This window comes from Vigna unguiculata, chromosome 8 (genome assembly GCF_037176805.1).
Source record: "Vigna unguiculata cultivar grain cowpea cultivar isolate G323 ecotype 2 chromosome 8, ASM3717680v1, whole genome shotgun sequence".
Lineage (NCBI taxonomy): Eukaryota > Viridiplantae > Streptophyta > Magnoliopsida > Fabales > Fabaceae > Vigna > Vigna unguiculata.
In genome coordinates, this window is record NC_140799.1 from 140,986 (window position 1) to 157,916 (window position 16,931).

A 16,931-nucleotide genomic window follows, 5' to 3' on the forward strand; every position below is an offset into this window, starting at 1 on the left:
TCCGTTAATAAGATGATAACGGTGTTAAAGATGTGCCACGTGTTAGCTCCTCATTTTTTTGAATTCTTTTTTTAATTTTTCTTTAAAATTTATTCATGTCACGTTATTATTGTGCCATGTGTCAAGTCAATAAGGTGACACGTGTCAAGTCATTGTCTGAATCTCAGTTTGGTTCATATATTTGTTATTTTGATTATATTTCAGTTCATTTTTTTTTATTTTCAATTTCACCTTCTCCAAATTGAAACCAAATTTAACTATCATATAAATTTTATAATGATATTTTTATTAAACATTTTAATAATATTAAGTTTATTTAAATTTTTATTTTACATTACTTTACTTATATTTTGTTTTAAAAATTTTAAAATATTTATTTTAACTTGTTACAAAATTATTTTAAATAATTTATATACAAATGTTGGAGTTGATTTAAAAATAACAATTTTATAAATTTAAATATAAATTTTAAAACAATTTTGTAAAATAAATATATTTAAAATTTTAAAATTAATGGACTGAAATATAATCAAAATAACAAATATATGGAGTAAATTGAAATTCAGACAATGACTCCACACAGACTGACTTGACACGTGACACAATATTGACGTGTTATGTGGCATGAATAATTTTCAAATAAAAAAATAAAAAAAAAATAATAAAAATAATAAAAAAAAATTCAAAAAAATGAGCTGCTCACACGTGACATATCTTTAACACCGTTACCACCATACTAACAGAATAAACCTAATTGTTATACATTTAAAAATATGAACCTAATTGAGACTAAAAAATCTGAAGACCTAATTGAGATTTTGAAGAAAACCAATGGAGTATTTTAACCATAGATAAAAGCAAAAGTTTCCTTAACCCTAATTTTGCCGCTGCACCCCTCTTCTTTTCTCCACAACTTTGTGGTTCCCAATCCTTTTCCTTCGGCGTCAGACTCCACTTCTCATGGATTCTATACAACTCCATACTCTTCTACTTCTGCAACCACGCCTATCATTACCATCATCACTGTGCGATCGTTTTTTGCTCACATGGGTGGGGATACTTGGCAAGACAGTTCCTTCACCCTTGAAGAACAATTTCTCTCCCTGCAAAGATGATAGAGCTCTCATGCTTAGGGTTTAAGTTTGTTGAGTCGTCGCTAGGATGCAGTCATCTCCGTCGACGTTGTTGGGTCTTAAGAGAAACAAGTAATAATTTGCTGTGTAAAAGTCTCTAACTTTTATTCATGTGATGAACGGTATTTTATACAAGATGCAAGTGGGTTCTGTCATGGTAACAGAATAACAGAAGAGAAAAGAAAAAAAAAATGTAAGCTAACTGTTAAGCAGGTTAATACTTGACTTAACAACTAACTAACACTCTCCCCTATGTCAAGTACTTAAGAGAGACTACTCCAATTGATTTTCTTAAGCCTTCAAATCTATCATTCTTCAAGACTTTAGTCATTGCATCAGCCAAGTGCAACTCTGTCTTGCAGTACACCACAGCGACCTTATTCACCAAGTCTCTTAAGGAAATGCAATATGATTTCTATGTGCTTGCCTTTTTCATGGCTTACAGGATTTATGGCATAAATGTTGTCTATCCTTAACTCCAATGGTGCCTTCACCGAAACCTTCAAACCTCGCAGCAACTCCACAAGCCACATTGCTTGACATGCGACAAAGCTTCCAAATATGTATTCAGCTTCACAGCTGGACAAAGCAACAACAGGCTGCTTCTTTGAACACCGGAAGTGCTTTTCCTTTCAACCAAATCTCCACCATAGTCAGAGTCGCGAAACCAATTAGTTCTACCTCTGAATTTTGTTCTCCAAAAGGAAACAACACACTATAGTCAGACGTTCCTTGTATGTATCTTAATATTCTTTTGGCAGCTAGCATATGACACTTCTTTGGATTGCTCATAAACCTGCTTATCAAACCAACCAACTCCAAATGACAACTTTGGTCTGCTATTATATAGGTACCTTAACGAGCCTTTAATTTGCTTGAAGGCAGTTTCATCCACTGATTCACCACTTTCATCTTTAGTAAGCTTCAAATTAATCTCCAATGGGTTGATTACTGCATTACAGGAAGCCATGTTGAACTTCCTCAATATGTCTCCAACATATTTCTTTTGGTTCATTACCAAACCTGCATATCTATAAGCAAATTCCAAACCTAGAAAGTAACTTAACTTTCCTAAATCTGTCATCTTGAATTCTGCTACCATGGTTTTCTTGAATTTTTCCATTGACTCAGAGTTTGATCCTATTACCAGTAAGTTGTCAACATAAAGACAAATTATAAGCAGGTTTCTTCCTCTATGCTCCCTCACATATACTCCATGCTCAACCATGCATTTTGTAAACTGGATTTAGAGCAAAACTGAATCAATTTTTCTGTTCCAAGCTCTCAGGGTTTGCCTTAATCCATACAAAGCCTTTCTTAGCTTGTAGACTTGATGTTCCTTCTATAACAAATCCAGGGGGTTGCTGGATATAAACCTCTTCTTCTAAGTGTCCATGGAGAAAGGCTGATTTTACATCAAGTTGAAATAAGGGCCATTTCTTAGCGCAAGCAATTGCAACCACTCTAATTCTTTCCAGCCGAGCCACTAGTGCATAAACCTCCGAAAAATCCAAGCCTTGCCTTTGGAGAAAACCCTTTGCTACTAATATGGCCTTGTGCTTTGAGATTGAGTCATCAGGATTCAACTTTTTCTGGAATACCCACTTTACTCCAATTTTCTGTTTTCCATCCGGAAGTTCAACCAGTTCCCACGTTTGTTTTTTTTTTTTTTTTTTTCAATTGACTTAATCTCTTAGACCATTGCATCCCTCCAACCTTGTTTCAAGGCTTCATCCTCAATTACAAGTTCTGATCCCGTCCATTCTGACCGTTCCATCCAGTTTATCAATTTGACGGGCTCCAACCCGTCATCCTGTTTTTAAAAAATAAAATAAAATAAAGATAATTAAAAAGATTAATTTTTTATATTATATTTTTTAAATGTGTAAATATATAATAGTATTATAATTTAAATCACTAATATCTACAAATGAAGTGTCCATTGTTAACTATAATTGAGTAATTTAATATATAAATATAATCATTATGTTAATTTATCTAATTAAAAACATTAACTAGTCAATTAAAAGTTTAAAAAATATTTTATTTGATTAAATATACATTTAAAATTAATTTAAATGTATATATAAAAAAAGTTAAAAATAAAAAAAATTTGAAAACAAATTAAAGTTAAAAAATTTAAAAATAAAAGAAGAAAAAACTAACAGACCAGTCCAACTCATCAGCCCATTCTAGATAGAACGAGTTATGATTATTGATCCGTTTCTGTTTGACAAACCAGTCCAATCCAATCTTTTTTCGATGGTCCAGACTGGACCAATCCGTTTTGTCATCTTTACCATTAACTATGCAAGACAGGCTAACATTTTCAATCTATATTTTTTAAGTGAGACAGGATAATTCGACTCACATAGGCTAAACGTGAGATAGACCTAAACGAAAAATACTCGTGGGATACAGGAATACATTCCATTCATGTCTAAGCAATACTCGTGTTTGATTATATGAATTAGAGCTGTCAAAATGAGTTGGAACCCGCGAGCCAACCCGACTCACCACGGGTTCGAGTCGGATTGGGTTGAAATTTTTTTACAAATTTCAATATGGGTTGATTTTTGACCCGGCTCATCTAGAACCCGGCTCATCCGGGTTGAACCCGTGGTGAGTCGGGTTAGCTCACCAACCCGCAGATAAAAGGGTCACGCAAGTGTTTTTTATTAAGTTGCGTTTTACATTTGGAAACCCGTGAGCCAACCTGTTTAACCCGCCAACCCGTGATGGACCGAGTCGGGTTCCAATTTTTTTGACTCGCTAAAAAGTAAGTCGAGTTGGGTTGGATCACTAAATCATCAACCCGTGATGGGTTAAGCCGGATCGGACCGGATTACCTGTTTTGACAGCTCTAATGTGAATGCAATTATTGGCAAGGAACTTTTAAATTTTATGTAATCTATTGTACTAATTGGTCCAACCAAGCTAGCTGGTAGTAATTATGCATTGTCATCATACCATTAATAAAATTATTTTAAAGGAGAATGATAGTTTAACAATGTTTTGTTTTTTTGACAAACTAATTTAGATAAAAAAAAGTACTACTTTATTACTTTATTTTGATTAAAAAATAAAAAATTATTTATTTTAATTTTATTTATAGCAACTTTGTCGAATTTGTCAAAATAATTTTTGTCAAAACATAATTTTCCTTGTCCAAAGAGTGACATGCAAAATATTAGAAATAGTTTCTTTTGTACAGAGATTTGACTATTGATTGCGAACGGTACATGGCTGATGGTTATACCATTCTGACAAGAATTCCATCAGCATAAACGTAGAAAAGAGCACCCAAATGAATGTAAATTCCTTACCGACATCATATGACGAATTTCATAATGTTGAGGGAGTTCAGAAAGTTGTTGTGGAAAGGATCAGAGATGTGATCAACAAGGTTCTGAACAGGACCTTTACCCGTCAGTGCTGCTTGCACGTAAAAGCCTAACCAGGCCACCATTGCCAAGCGTCCATTTTTAATTTCTTTTACCTTCAGCTCTTCAAAAGCTTCGGGATCGTTGGACAGATTCAAGGGATCAAACAAAGCTCCTCCAGGATAATTTATATCACCGGGCAGATATATTCCTAGGGGCTCCAATGCCTCAGTCCCACAATATCTAGCGTATTCTGGTCCAACCTGTTAAAGAATCTCTAACTATTATAAATCTCCAATTATTTGAAACTTTTTATTTTTAGTCCCTATACAAAATGAACGGGAGAGGAATTTGAATTTCACTTTCAAATTTTGAAGTGACAGTTAGAGACAGGGAATAGGATGACAAGCTTGAACGAATTTTCACCCAGCTGAACTAAGTATTATATACATATAAAACAATAATTTGGATATGGTTTGCAGCAATACAACTTAAGACATCAACAGATATGCACAGACATTCACTATACAACTAAAACCAGGTTTATGACAGATAACAAAACAGCTTTTTCTAAACTCCCTTTAAGAGTTTCAGATTTAGATTTTAAAAGGGAGACAAAATAAGTGTATACAGAATGTGAGGTATATGAGGGTCCCCAAAGATCACTAAAAATAACTTCCAAAGGAGTTGTATAAACAGTTTCAGATGCAGAAGAAGTAAGTCTACAGGATTTTCCAATATAACAATTTTTATTCATTGAAGGGATATTACATCGATTTAAGTATGAGTTTAAGAACATGAGAGCTAGGATGACCATGTCTAGCATGCCAAGGACTATGACAACTAGAATTCGAAGCAAGAGTCACCACAACAAGTGTTGGTGCAATGGCAAGAGGACGGGTCCAAAGCAGCCACGTGGGAAGACGTTTCTACCATTAAAGATCAATTTTCAGAATTCAACCTTGGAGACAAGGTTGTTCTGGCAGCGCTGGGTAATATTAGACAGGGGAATAATGAGAGAGTGGAATTGTGCCATAGAAAGAAATTTAAAAATAAATAGTAATCATGTTAGTAGTTTCAGGAGAGAGACTTTTGTGAGAAAGTCTATATATAGTCCACCCTCTGAAGGGTGTTAGGGGCTTTCTAGAGTCATTGGTTGTGTAAACAGGGAATATCCTGTGTGAAAGGAAGTGCCTTCCTTTGTATGCGGATGTTGGTGTACAATACTGACAATTGCTGAAACAATACTGCAAAACATATTCAGTCTACATTTCTCGTTTTGTGTTCTTTCTTTCTTGACGAGGCATGTAGCAATTTCCTCCAATAAATCGAATTTTTAAGAACATCTTTAATTCTTCTATGTAGATTGAGTTTGAGCAACATGTAAAATCATGCCATGACTAATTTGTTTGAGAAGCTAAACTTTGGACAGTCATATAGATGTTAAATATCATTAGCAAAAATGCTAAGCTTTCTTCCAGATGAAAAAGTCTTAAAAATTCTTAGTCCCTAAGATATTTGGTTCTACAGATTACTACAACACAACACAACTGAAAATCATGTTTCTACCATTGAACATTTGTTTTGGGTAATAATTTCCTTTCCCGGATGATCATGGTAGCCATGATCAAGGAACCAAGATCAACAAAGGAAAACCACAACATGTAATGTTTCCATTGAGTTTCTCAATAGTGATAGTAGGAGTTTTAAAAAAGGGAACAAGACCTATAAATGACATTTCTATAACCAAAGAAATAAAAATTAAAGTAAAGGATCACAAATCTCAGACCCAATATCCAAAGGAAAGTAGAGTGACAAGATGAGGCTAGAAACGGGACCATGAAGCACCAACAAGACTATTGGTGGTGGTGTTGCACCTAAATTAGGATGACAAAAAGACAATGCACTAACTGCACACACGTGACAAATACTGCACAAAGTAGTTTTTGCCTCCAAAACTCTCAAGATTGGATCTCACTCAAAGTGGTGCACTAGATTTGGGATTTGCAAAAGAAAATGGTGGTCGGTGACGGCAGACAACAATGGGCGTGACCAGAAGATGAAGAAAGATAGTGTAACTGAACCCATTCTAATATCAAGTTAAAGTCTAACATTAAGATGGACAACTTGAGCGAATTTTCACTAAGCTAAACTATTTGTTTGTGCGTGTGTATAACAATAATCTGGATATGATTTACAGAGATAGAGCATGGTTACAACCTAGGACACCTACGACCCACTCAAGATAGATAAATATATATAATAGACAAAAAAACATTATGACAAATATCATGAGTTTTTCTAACATTGCACTATGTTATGTCTCTTGACATATGAAGTATTCCAGGCCATATTTTTGTAGAATTAAATGGAAAAGCTCATCCAATACTTCCTAGTTGCCAATCTGAAATCATATGTGCTACACCACATTGCCACTTAGTACTCTCTAATTCAAAAACCACCAGATGACAAATAGCACAACAAAAACTTTATAAGCACAAGAAATAATTGTTAACAAAACTCATAAACGTAGTTAGGGATACAAGCATTACCATAAGGAGTGCTTGGCAAATAGCAATCACGACCACTCCCTGACTTCCAGCAAAGTGAAGACCTTGGATGCCAAGGTAATCCAAAGTATCTCCCTGTTGAAAATTAAAGTACTCGTAAGCAAGGAAGCGTTAATTACATTTATTACCATTATCTTTACAGGTTAAAATTGTTTAGTGTATGAGAGCCTGCATAGATACTACTACCAGCACCACCATCCCTATCATTGTCATCTTCACCATCAATACTAAAACACATAGTCAATGAGGTAAAGGATAAAAACATGATCAAAAAACCTATTACAAGATACAAAGTATGCCAAGAGCTATAATCAAGATTTCTTAACTTCAAAGAAATTTATCAGGACCCATTTGCGAATATTTAATTGTCATTTAACAATGTCTAAAGCATGTGTAGCTTTATGGAGAATGTCGGCAATCATATTCTGTTACTTCCATATTTTTCATATTATAACTAAATGGAAACGTCCTTGAATCATTTGGATCTAATTATATCTCTGAATCATAGAAATCCGTTTATATACGAATCACAGGAATCTGATTACATTAGTATGGTTATTATATTTCTTAAATTAGTCTTCCAATATTATATATGAGCAATAAAATCCTTCTATACTACCCTAATATTGGAGGTTGTATTAGAGCATTCAAATCCTAAGAGCCCACTGACTATGCATCCAAACATCCTAGATGATAGCCTTCATTGGTGCCAATAATCTAAAATCCTAGATTACAACCTTCATTTTGTCTACCATCTCTTTGAAGGCAGCCTTAATTGTTGCCATGATTTATCTTGTCATTCATTGTGTGTCTTGTTGCAGCCATGGCGGATTCTGTTGACACAGCAACTGAAATAGGGGATAATAAATCCCAAACTCATGGAGAGCTTCAAAATCTTAACATTGCATGCATATTGATTGAATGAAAAAGATTACTTAAAATAGTCTCAACTTGTTTGGACCACTTTAAAAGGTAAAGGAAAGCTAATAACTTAAGTGGTGATGCCCCGGACCAGAAAGATCCCAAATTTACAAAATGGGAAGAGGATTCTATAATCATGGTGTGACTGTGGAATTAAATGATCCCATAACCAATGATACTAACATATTTTTGAATTCTGCAAAAGAAATCCGGATCGCTATATATATATACACTCCAAAGCTAAAGATGAAGCCCAAACACCTAGAGCAGATCATGTAAAGTAAACAGATAATCTATTATGTTGTAATATTACGTTATATTTAAACATATAATCAATTATATTAAAATAATCAATTATAATTATATTGTATTAGTGAAAATACATGCACGGTGTATCACTTTTCTTTTACTATAGTAAAAGCTCTATTAAATTATAAAATGATTTTTAATTATTGAAATAAAAAGTAACTATAGAACTAAATAGTTTTTATAATTTTATTATAAATAATTTTTATTCATTAAATGAGTTTTTTACTATGAATAATTATTTGGATTAAAAAAAGTATTTATTAAAAGGGTAAACCCGAAAAATAGTTATTTACGGTAAGTATTTATTTGAATTGAAAAGTAGTTACCAAAATGATAAAACCGAAAAAATAGATATGTACAGGACCAAACCCCCTGTTAATAGTATAGATATAAATTAACAGTATAGATAATATAACAAAATAATAATCAAAATAAAATAAAAAATAATAAAAATAAATTCCATTAATAATTATAAGAAAAAATAATTAAAATAGAAAATAAAAAATAAACTATACTGTTATAAAAAGAGGATTCATATTTTTGGTATTCACTTTTCTTTTCAATTTTACCCTTTAGTAGCACCTTTTTAAATTCAAATAATTACAAATAATAAAAAAATTATTTTCTAATTTTATCCAACTACTTTTTTAATTCAAATAATCTATAGAGAATTCTCTCTTTTGTTTTCACATTTTATAATACCAATTTTACCCTTAATTATTTTAAAAATTAATTATTCTATAAATAATTTACTTTTAACCATTATTCTAAAAATCTCTTTTTTCTTAAACCATTATTTTTAAAAAACAATTGTATATATCTTATTTTTTTAATTTTACATTTAACAACTATTTTAAAAATTAATTATATATTTGTTATTGATCTAACTTAAATTTCTTAAAAATTAAAAAGTGCACACCTGTGTGTTCGCTAACAATATTTATGTAACAAAAAAGAATATACAAATTATTTTTTTTATAATTACTTTTGATGAAAATTATTTTATAGTTTAATAAATTTTTGCTACAAGCATGTATTTTCACTAGTAATAATAATACAAATAAATTTATATAATAATAAACAATATTAGTAATAAAATAAAAATAATATTATATAAAAGTTACTATTAATAGTAACAATGAAATAAATTTATATGATAACAACAATAAATAAAAATATCACAACACAAGTAATAAATAATAATAGTTGCAAATAATAATAATGAAAATAAAATCATACAATATTAATATTATTATCAAAATTAAAATTTGAGATAAGTGTAATAAAGTCATTACACAAAGGGAACTATGTTTTTGGACATGATGGATAGCATGGTTGAAGAGGTGGGAGAAGAAAATGTCATTCAAGTTGTGACAGATAATGCAACAAACTACAGAGTTGTTGGTCAAATGTTGATAACAAAGAGGAAAAGACTATTTTGGGCACCTTGTGTTGCACATTATATTGACTTAATGTTGGAAGATTACGAGAAGAAGATCCTCATTCATGATAAGACAATTCCAAAAGGTAAAAAAATTACTACCTTTATCTATTCAAGATCTTCTCTAATTTCTCTACTATAACATTTCACAAAAGGAAGAGATTTGGTGCGGCATGGTGTTACTCATTTCGCTACATCCTACCTAACATTAGGATGCCTACATGATAATAAGGGTGTTTTGATTAGAATGTTTACTAGTAATGAGTGGAAGTCAAGCAAGTTTGCTAAAACAATTGATGGTAAAATTGTTTAAGATGTTGTTTTAGATAAGGACTTCTGGAAGAATATAATAACTTTTTTGAAGGGTGCATTGCCTATAAGTGAAGTGCTTTGATTGTTTGATTCAGATCAAAATTCGGTCATAGGATTCATTTATGAAGCAATGGACCAAGCTAAGGAGAAGATTCAAAAGGCTTTCAATGTTGTCAAAAGAAAAGGTATTAGTCATCTAACTATCTATATTTTTGTTAAGATAGTGATTTTGAAATGGAAAACAAAAAACTAGCTCAATATAGTGTATTTTGGCTAGTTATTTACCTTTGTGGAACATCATAGATGAAAGGTGCGACACGCAACTCCATAGGCCCTTGCACAATGCAGGCTATTTTCTTAACCCTCAAATGCATTATCGTCGTCTTGGATTTAAAACAAATTTGTAAATGAAACAAGGTTAGATGGAATGTATAACTAGGATGGTGGAGGATGAGGATGAACAAACTCTCATTGATGTTCAAATTGATGATTTGAGAAAATGAGCAAAATGTTTTGGTTGTCCCTTGGCTACTAGGTCAATTAATTTAAACACTCCAGCAAATTGGTGGGAGTCTTATGGTGACGAGTATCCTGAACTCCAAAATTTTTCCATTCATTTATTGAGCTTGACATGTAGCTCCTCCGGCTGTAAGTGTAATTGAAGTTTCTTTGACATGGTAAGTTAATGTTAGAATATATCTCTATAATAAATTACTAGTTTAATGCTTGTTTATCATAGTTGTCTTTGCATTTGTTTAGGTCCATACAAAGAGAAGAAATAAGCTAAAACAAAGCAAAATGAATGATATTTTTTTTGTTATGGCAAATTAAAAACTAGCCAAGAAGAAACAAACAAGAAACCAGCTCATAATTAACAATGATGATTGTTCATATGATAAAGAGTGGATTATGGTGATTTTGTTATGGCCAATTAAAAATTAGCTAAGAAGAAACAAACAAGAAAACCAGCTCATAATTAACATTGATGATTGTTCATCTGATGAAGCATGGATTATAGAAGATCAACATGAGCACAATGAAGCATTCGATTTAGATGGAAACTTGATTCCGGTTAAGGGTGAGGAGGATGAAACTTTCCATAGTCATGACTTAGATATGGCTGATTTGAACGGTGAAGGAGATGGAAATAATGGATTTGAAGGTCTCTGAAGATTATTAATTTAACATACATGATTATTTGGTTTAGATAAACTGTTTTGTAACCTGGAAGGAATTACTCCTATATAGCTAGGATGTTGTTTTTGTACCTAATGATATACTCTCTTTTTTCATATATTATAAAGTTTAGCTATGAATTTTGAGTGACAATAAAATTTGTACGATCTTACAATTTAGGTTACAATCTTTCCATTTATGATTTATATTTTCCTTTCCGAGTAGGATTTCGATTTTAATTACCTTGATCTACCATGTTCTCTAACTCCTTTTGTTATCCTTGTTAGTAACCATCATTCTCGGCTTAACTAATACCAATTGTAATGGCCTCGTCCTTTATAATGAATTCCCTTCCCATCACTCTCTTCTTGCCACCTCATCTTGACACAACCTTTCACCTTTTCCACCTCTTCCCGTGACTCCAAACTATTCTATCAATCTTTTCCACCGCTTCCTTTACTTACAGCAGTGCACCGACACACAACTCACCACTATTACTGCCAGAGTCAAGTAACACTACACACTTCTCAATAGAAAGTTTCTGAACTATTTTGCTTAATTTTATTATCAACAGAAATGGTTTTTATAACCCAAAATTACAATAGATTTTTTATAACTCCATTAACGGAAGAGTTAAAAAAAAAACCCAAAAAGGGGTTATAACATCTACCCTAATATTTAATAGAGACCAAATTGTATAGACATTTCCAATTAATTAATAGCACAAACTTCTAAATGATAAAACCCAACAAATTAACAAGCAAGATTGTACAAAAGATGGTCCAAGAAACAGGACATCCCAACCTTGAGCTTTGAATAACCAACACGCCACCACACAGGTTCCACAAAGTGAAAGGCTCCCAATAGGTCTAATAATTCTGGAATCAAAGCTCCGATAGATGCAAGCATAGCCCACCGAGCATGCAATATCTCAAAACTTATTGATAAAAGAGGTTAAAATGATCATATATAAAGCTTCACACAATATAACATCATTAATAAACAATTTTGTTTTATATAATGTTTTTCTGTTAATTTTGGAAACAGACACTTTAAATTATTGATAAACTATTTAAAAGAAATAGGAATTATTGTCCTAAGTATACCATAATAATTAGCATTTTTTCTTTTATATATAAGTAAATTAAAAATTCAAACATTTTATCATATGAAAAATTACCATACATGACGAGCAGAAGGAACACATGCATAATGGCTTCCATTAAAATATTAAATATAACATACTTGAAGTATTTATGCAGCGCCACAGGATCTTTGCCTAGCCCTGCAATGTCAAAGCCATAATCCCCAGGCAAGTCCCCAGTAAGATATGATGGGTATTCATATGATATAGGACCAAGCCAACGAGGCCGATCTTCTCCATACCAACAGCTGAAAATTAGTTAAATATAGTAGTGAATTTTTAACGAAATTAGCTTCAAATTGGACACACAAGCGTCAGTCGGAATGATAATAAAGCAATGAAATGATAATTTGAAACTCTCTTTCTCTTATGTATTCTTTAGTACAACCCCTCTGATAACAGAGCAAGAGATTAATTAAATTAGTGCACAAGGTATTCAAGAGATCCTGACCTCTCCCCATTCCCTAGTCTCTGAGTACAAGATAAGGTCCCCCTTTCTCAAACCTTTTTCTTTTCTATAGGCAACACGCCTTCTTCAAACTATCTACATAACTAACTCACTAATATAAGATATAACTAAAAACGGGTCAATGACTTACCTATTGTAACCTAACTACTCCTTCTTTCCCCTAAATATTCACCTTGTCCTTGAGGTCCAATTGGTTCAAGCCTTATGATCAAGTCAATCCGCGTCTTGAAGCCCAAAATAGCTCTACCCATCCTGGATCAAACACAAGCAAGTAAGTGCTTCCAATCTCTTCTCGTCTTCGACTTTTACTATGTTATTGACCCCATAACAGAGCATCAATGTCTAACAAGAACCTAAGGCTCCATTGGCAAAAGATGATCATCAAAGTCCTTCATTACCTTTTGCCAATTCTGACCTATAATTTGGAGTCAAGGATGAACTAGAAATAGACAAGTACCACATATGAGCAGAAAAGACACAAAAACTATGACGTAAGGTTTTGAAGTGAAAGTGATGTCATGGTCTCTGATAGGTGTGTTCATCACTCACTTTGTCCGACATCTCTCCGGGTTCTTCACCCAACATAATTGTTAGGAAAGAAAGAGTTCTTCACTTAGTACTCCAACTACTAACATGTGCAATACCGATCTCACCTCCTCCTTGAGCCTTTCAAAGATCCCAATATTCTTGCACTATACCTTCTTTCTTAAGATCCAATTACAATGTTCCTAAAAATCATCCAAGATGGATTTGGAACTAAAGAATACCACCACTTAAACCACTATATCTCAACACAGTTAACAAAATCATTGGCATCAACTCTAATGAACAAAGGAATTTATAATTTCCTCCAACATTCTTCTCTTGAGTGAGGTCTCCTATCTATCTCTAACCCCATCTTCCTATCCTCCATTTTCTGACCTATCTAATGCACTCATTTCAATTGTAGCATTGTCAAAGTTCAGGTCAGATTTTGAAGAATATCTCCAGTCTTGATCATTCTTGCTTCTTGCATCACATTGCAAGATTGTTGGAACCACACATTCCTTTTCTAATCATGTCTTCTCCCTTCCAAGGTTATAATCTTCTATCCATGAAATCTAATCTCACCTCATTGCTTGGCTAAAATATGTATTGCTTCCTCTAAATCAAGATAGCTCTATACTTGTTGATAGAACTAAATCAAGATAGAGCTCCCTCTTGGTATGGTTGATTTACTTCTCACCTTTTTTAAAAAAATTACTTTTTAGCTAGGGTGTTCTGGTAGGTTCAATAGTCCCATGCCACCTAGGAGTTGATCTGAATCTAACAATCTTATCTTAATGAACTTAAGGTTGAAACATAGGTGCTTTATGTGGGATTGCTTAGAAATCGAGGTCTAGGACAATTTAAATACAACTTACTCCTTTAACCCTCTGAGACACCTTTTAAGGACAAAACTCTTATAGAAATCCAAGCTCGAAAGCAAACAATACCTCAACTGCAATGGTTGACCCTAACAATGTTATCTCAACAGACGTGATATCGGAACATTAGCATTGCCTGTGGGAAAAGAAAAGAAGTTTCAAAGACAAATCCTCATTTCCTAAAGGAATGGAAAAGTGATTCTGAAAACAAACCCCCATTCCCTTAGTCCTCAATTGAGAGAAATAAAAAGCGGTTTCGATAACAAACCATCGTTCGCTTAGACCTCGATTAGGAGGCTTTCTTCGGTTGTCCAGTAGTCCCACGTTGCTTAGAAGTGAAGGTCAATAGTAATTAATACACCTTTCTCCCTTAACTCGCAATGACACATTTTAAGCATAAAAGCATAATGGGAGTCTAAGTTCCAAAATAGACAATACCCTAGATGTGATAATTGACTCTAACGATATTATCTAAACGGACTTGAGGTCAAAAGACAATTCTATTTTATTCAACAATTAGTTTCTCATTCCAAGTTTTGAAATTTGTTTCCATAAAGTGTTTTAAAACCACAAAACACCGCAAAGGGTTTGGATCACATGGTGGGAATTGTTATAACTTAACCAATAGTTTTGACTTCTAGTCCTGAGAAACAAAAACAAACAGCAAATGTGTTTTGTTCTTCGCAAAATTCAAGAGACTCCAACCTCTCTCCGGTCAACACTACAAACCCTTTTGTTTCGGTACACCTAATAGTCTCACATCACATCGTTTAAGAGTTGAGATGAAAGGTAATTTAAATACATTTTTCTCCCTTAACCCTTCAATATGCCTTTTATAGAAGAAAATCATGACGTAGTTCCAAGCTCCAAAGCGAGGTAATTGACCCTAACAATATTATCTCAATGAACTTGAGGTTAGAAAATTGAAGGCATCTATAGGAATCAAAAAGTAGTTCCAGAGACAAACTCTTGTTCCCTTTGCCCTCAACTAAGGGTTTGTTCCGATACACCAAATAATTCTATATCACTTAGGAATCAAGGCCAATTGAAATACAATTTGGTATCGATGAGTCGTGAGCAAAGCCATATAAGATACTAGAACATCACTTTCAACCCAAAACCTTAAAACAATGGGTTTATGGGTCTTCCTACTTATGTATTGTTCATCTTACTCATTTTTACCCAATGTGAAACTTCCAACTCACCTTAAATTCCTAACAATCTCTCCCTCAAACGTGAATCTCTCCACATTAGAACATCTATCTCAACCATAATCTAAGTGGTAACATTCCTCTGTACCGTCATTCTACAATAGGATAAGCTTTTCTGAAATGGAAGACTTTCAATACAAAAGACCCTTAAATTTTAGGATTTTTCACCTACTCTATATTATACTTGTTTGAAATGAATCATTGGCTCTAATATCATTGTAAAGTTTTTTGAACAGAGACACCACAAAGATTCAGTATCAATGAGTCATAAACAAAGCCATATAAATACTAGAACACCACTTTTAATACAAAATCATAACAGAATGGATTTATGGTTCTTATACTTATATATTCATATTCATGTTAATCCAAATCAAATTGAATTCCTAACATCGTTATGATTTATCTCTCATATCTTGAATTGATAACACTAATTAGTCATCACAACTCACAAAAGCAAAAATAGTGTTCTCAGGATTTTTCTTTACAAAAATAATTTTCAGGTGAGTTATGGTCACAGCTGAAACGCTCAAGATGGATACAGTTGCTTACCGAAGATTACCTCTCCTTTCGGGCCTTGTTGGCTAATGCCTTGAATTTAGACGAGTTTTTTTCAGCAGATTTCTTCTCCTCCTCCGTTTTCCTCTGAAGCGACTCTCCTAACGGACTATTAGCTATGGCTTTCACGGCAGTGAAAGGAATCGCTGAGAATAGTAAAACTCCGGCGAGCTTAAAAGGAACATATTCTCAAATGAATCATAGGAAGAAAGAATGAAAGCAGTAACACTGGAAAGAAGAAAGTACGAAATGGAATAGCTCGGACCTCTTGCCACGAAGCATTGCAGATGAGAGAACGCTGCTCTGTTTTGGAGCTATTTCTTCGTTTCGGGGCAAAACTTACGGACCGGTAGCAGCTAGACCAAAGGGAGCATCTAAAAAGGTCAGAGGAGGAAGAGGAAACTGACAAAGGACACACTAGTGGATGAAGCGAAACCATGACCCCTCACCGCTAACTCTCACTTCAAATGCCCTTTCCCTTCTTTCATTCACAGACCTTGATACTAATATCTTCTACTGATGTTTTACACAGAAAATTTGCATTGTAAATAATATTATAGCAATATAGATTTTGGAGTAATTAAGTTAATATTAAGATTTTCTTAAACTGCACTTATATTTTCTTACTTTATTTGGAGTATAAGCGTAAGAAAGTGCGTGCAACGTGAAAAAAAAAACAACTAAAATATAATATTCTAAAAAGTTTAAATAATTATATGAAATTTTAAGAAACTAAAATTTAGATATAATTTTATGTAAAATATGTTCTTTTTTCTGAAATATTTAGTAAAATTAAAAATAGGTTTTGAAACTTGTATACTATTTCATCATGTACTTTTAAAAATGGTTTTTATTTTTTCAACAGCATTAAAATTTATATACTTGACTAATGACATAC

At 32.9% G+C, this 16,931-nt stretch overlaps 1 protein-coding gene across 3 annotated transcripts; it reads right to left on the reverse strand.

Annotated features, from left to right (window-relative positions):
• Positions 1–1,212: 1,212 nt before the first annotated feature.
• Positions 1,213–16,562, reverse strand: LOC114194253 (Chlorophyll A-B binding family protein). Of its 3 annotated transcripts, XM_028084377.2 has the most exons (7): positions 16,299–16,562; positions 16,038–16,204; positions 12,491–12,637; positions 12,050–12,182; positions 7,069–7,161; positions 4,460–4,779; positions 1,213–2,946 (listed from the first exon to the last, which is right to left on the reverse strand). In XM_028084377.2, exons 1-6 carry the CDS (start codon positions 16,470–16,472, stop codon positions 4,465–4,467), a joined length of 1,029 nt encoding a protein of 342 aa, XP_027940178.1. In that variant the 5' UTR covers positions 16,473–16,562; the 3' UTR covers positions 1,213–2,946; positions 4,460–4,464. The 3 variants fall into 3 exon arrangements, with proteins under 3 accessions (XP_027940178.1, XP_085521745.1, XP_027940177.1); XM_085665619.1 differs by lacking the exon at positions 4,460–4,779; XM_028084376.2 differs by lacking the exon at positions 1,213–2,946 and having other exon boundaries at positions 4,292–4,779.
• Between the last annotated feature and the right edge of the window lie 369 nt (positions 16,563–16,931).

What these genes read in the sequence shown, in the direction of transcription:
- LOC114194253 (XM_028084377.2), bottom strand. Translation starts at nt 16,472, where the DNA reads ATGGTTTCGCTTCATCCACTAGTGTGTCCTTTGTCAGTTTCCTCTTCC. An exon ending in GCAATGCTTCGTGGCAAGAG is followed by an intron (nt 16,205 to 16,298) that starts GTCCGAGCTATT and finishes GTTCCTTTTAAG; the next exon opens with CTCGCCGGAGTTTTACTATT. An exon ending in TTGGTTATTCAAAGCTCAAG is followed by an intron (nt 7,162 to 12,049) that starts GTTGGGATGTCC and finishes AATTTTCAACAG; the next exon opens with GGAGATACTTTGGATTACCT.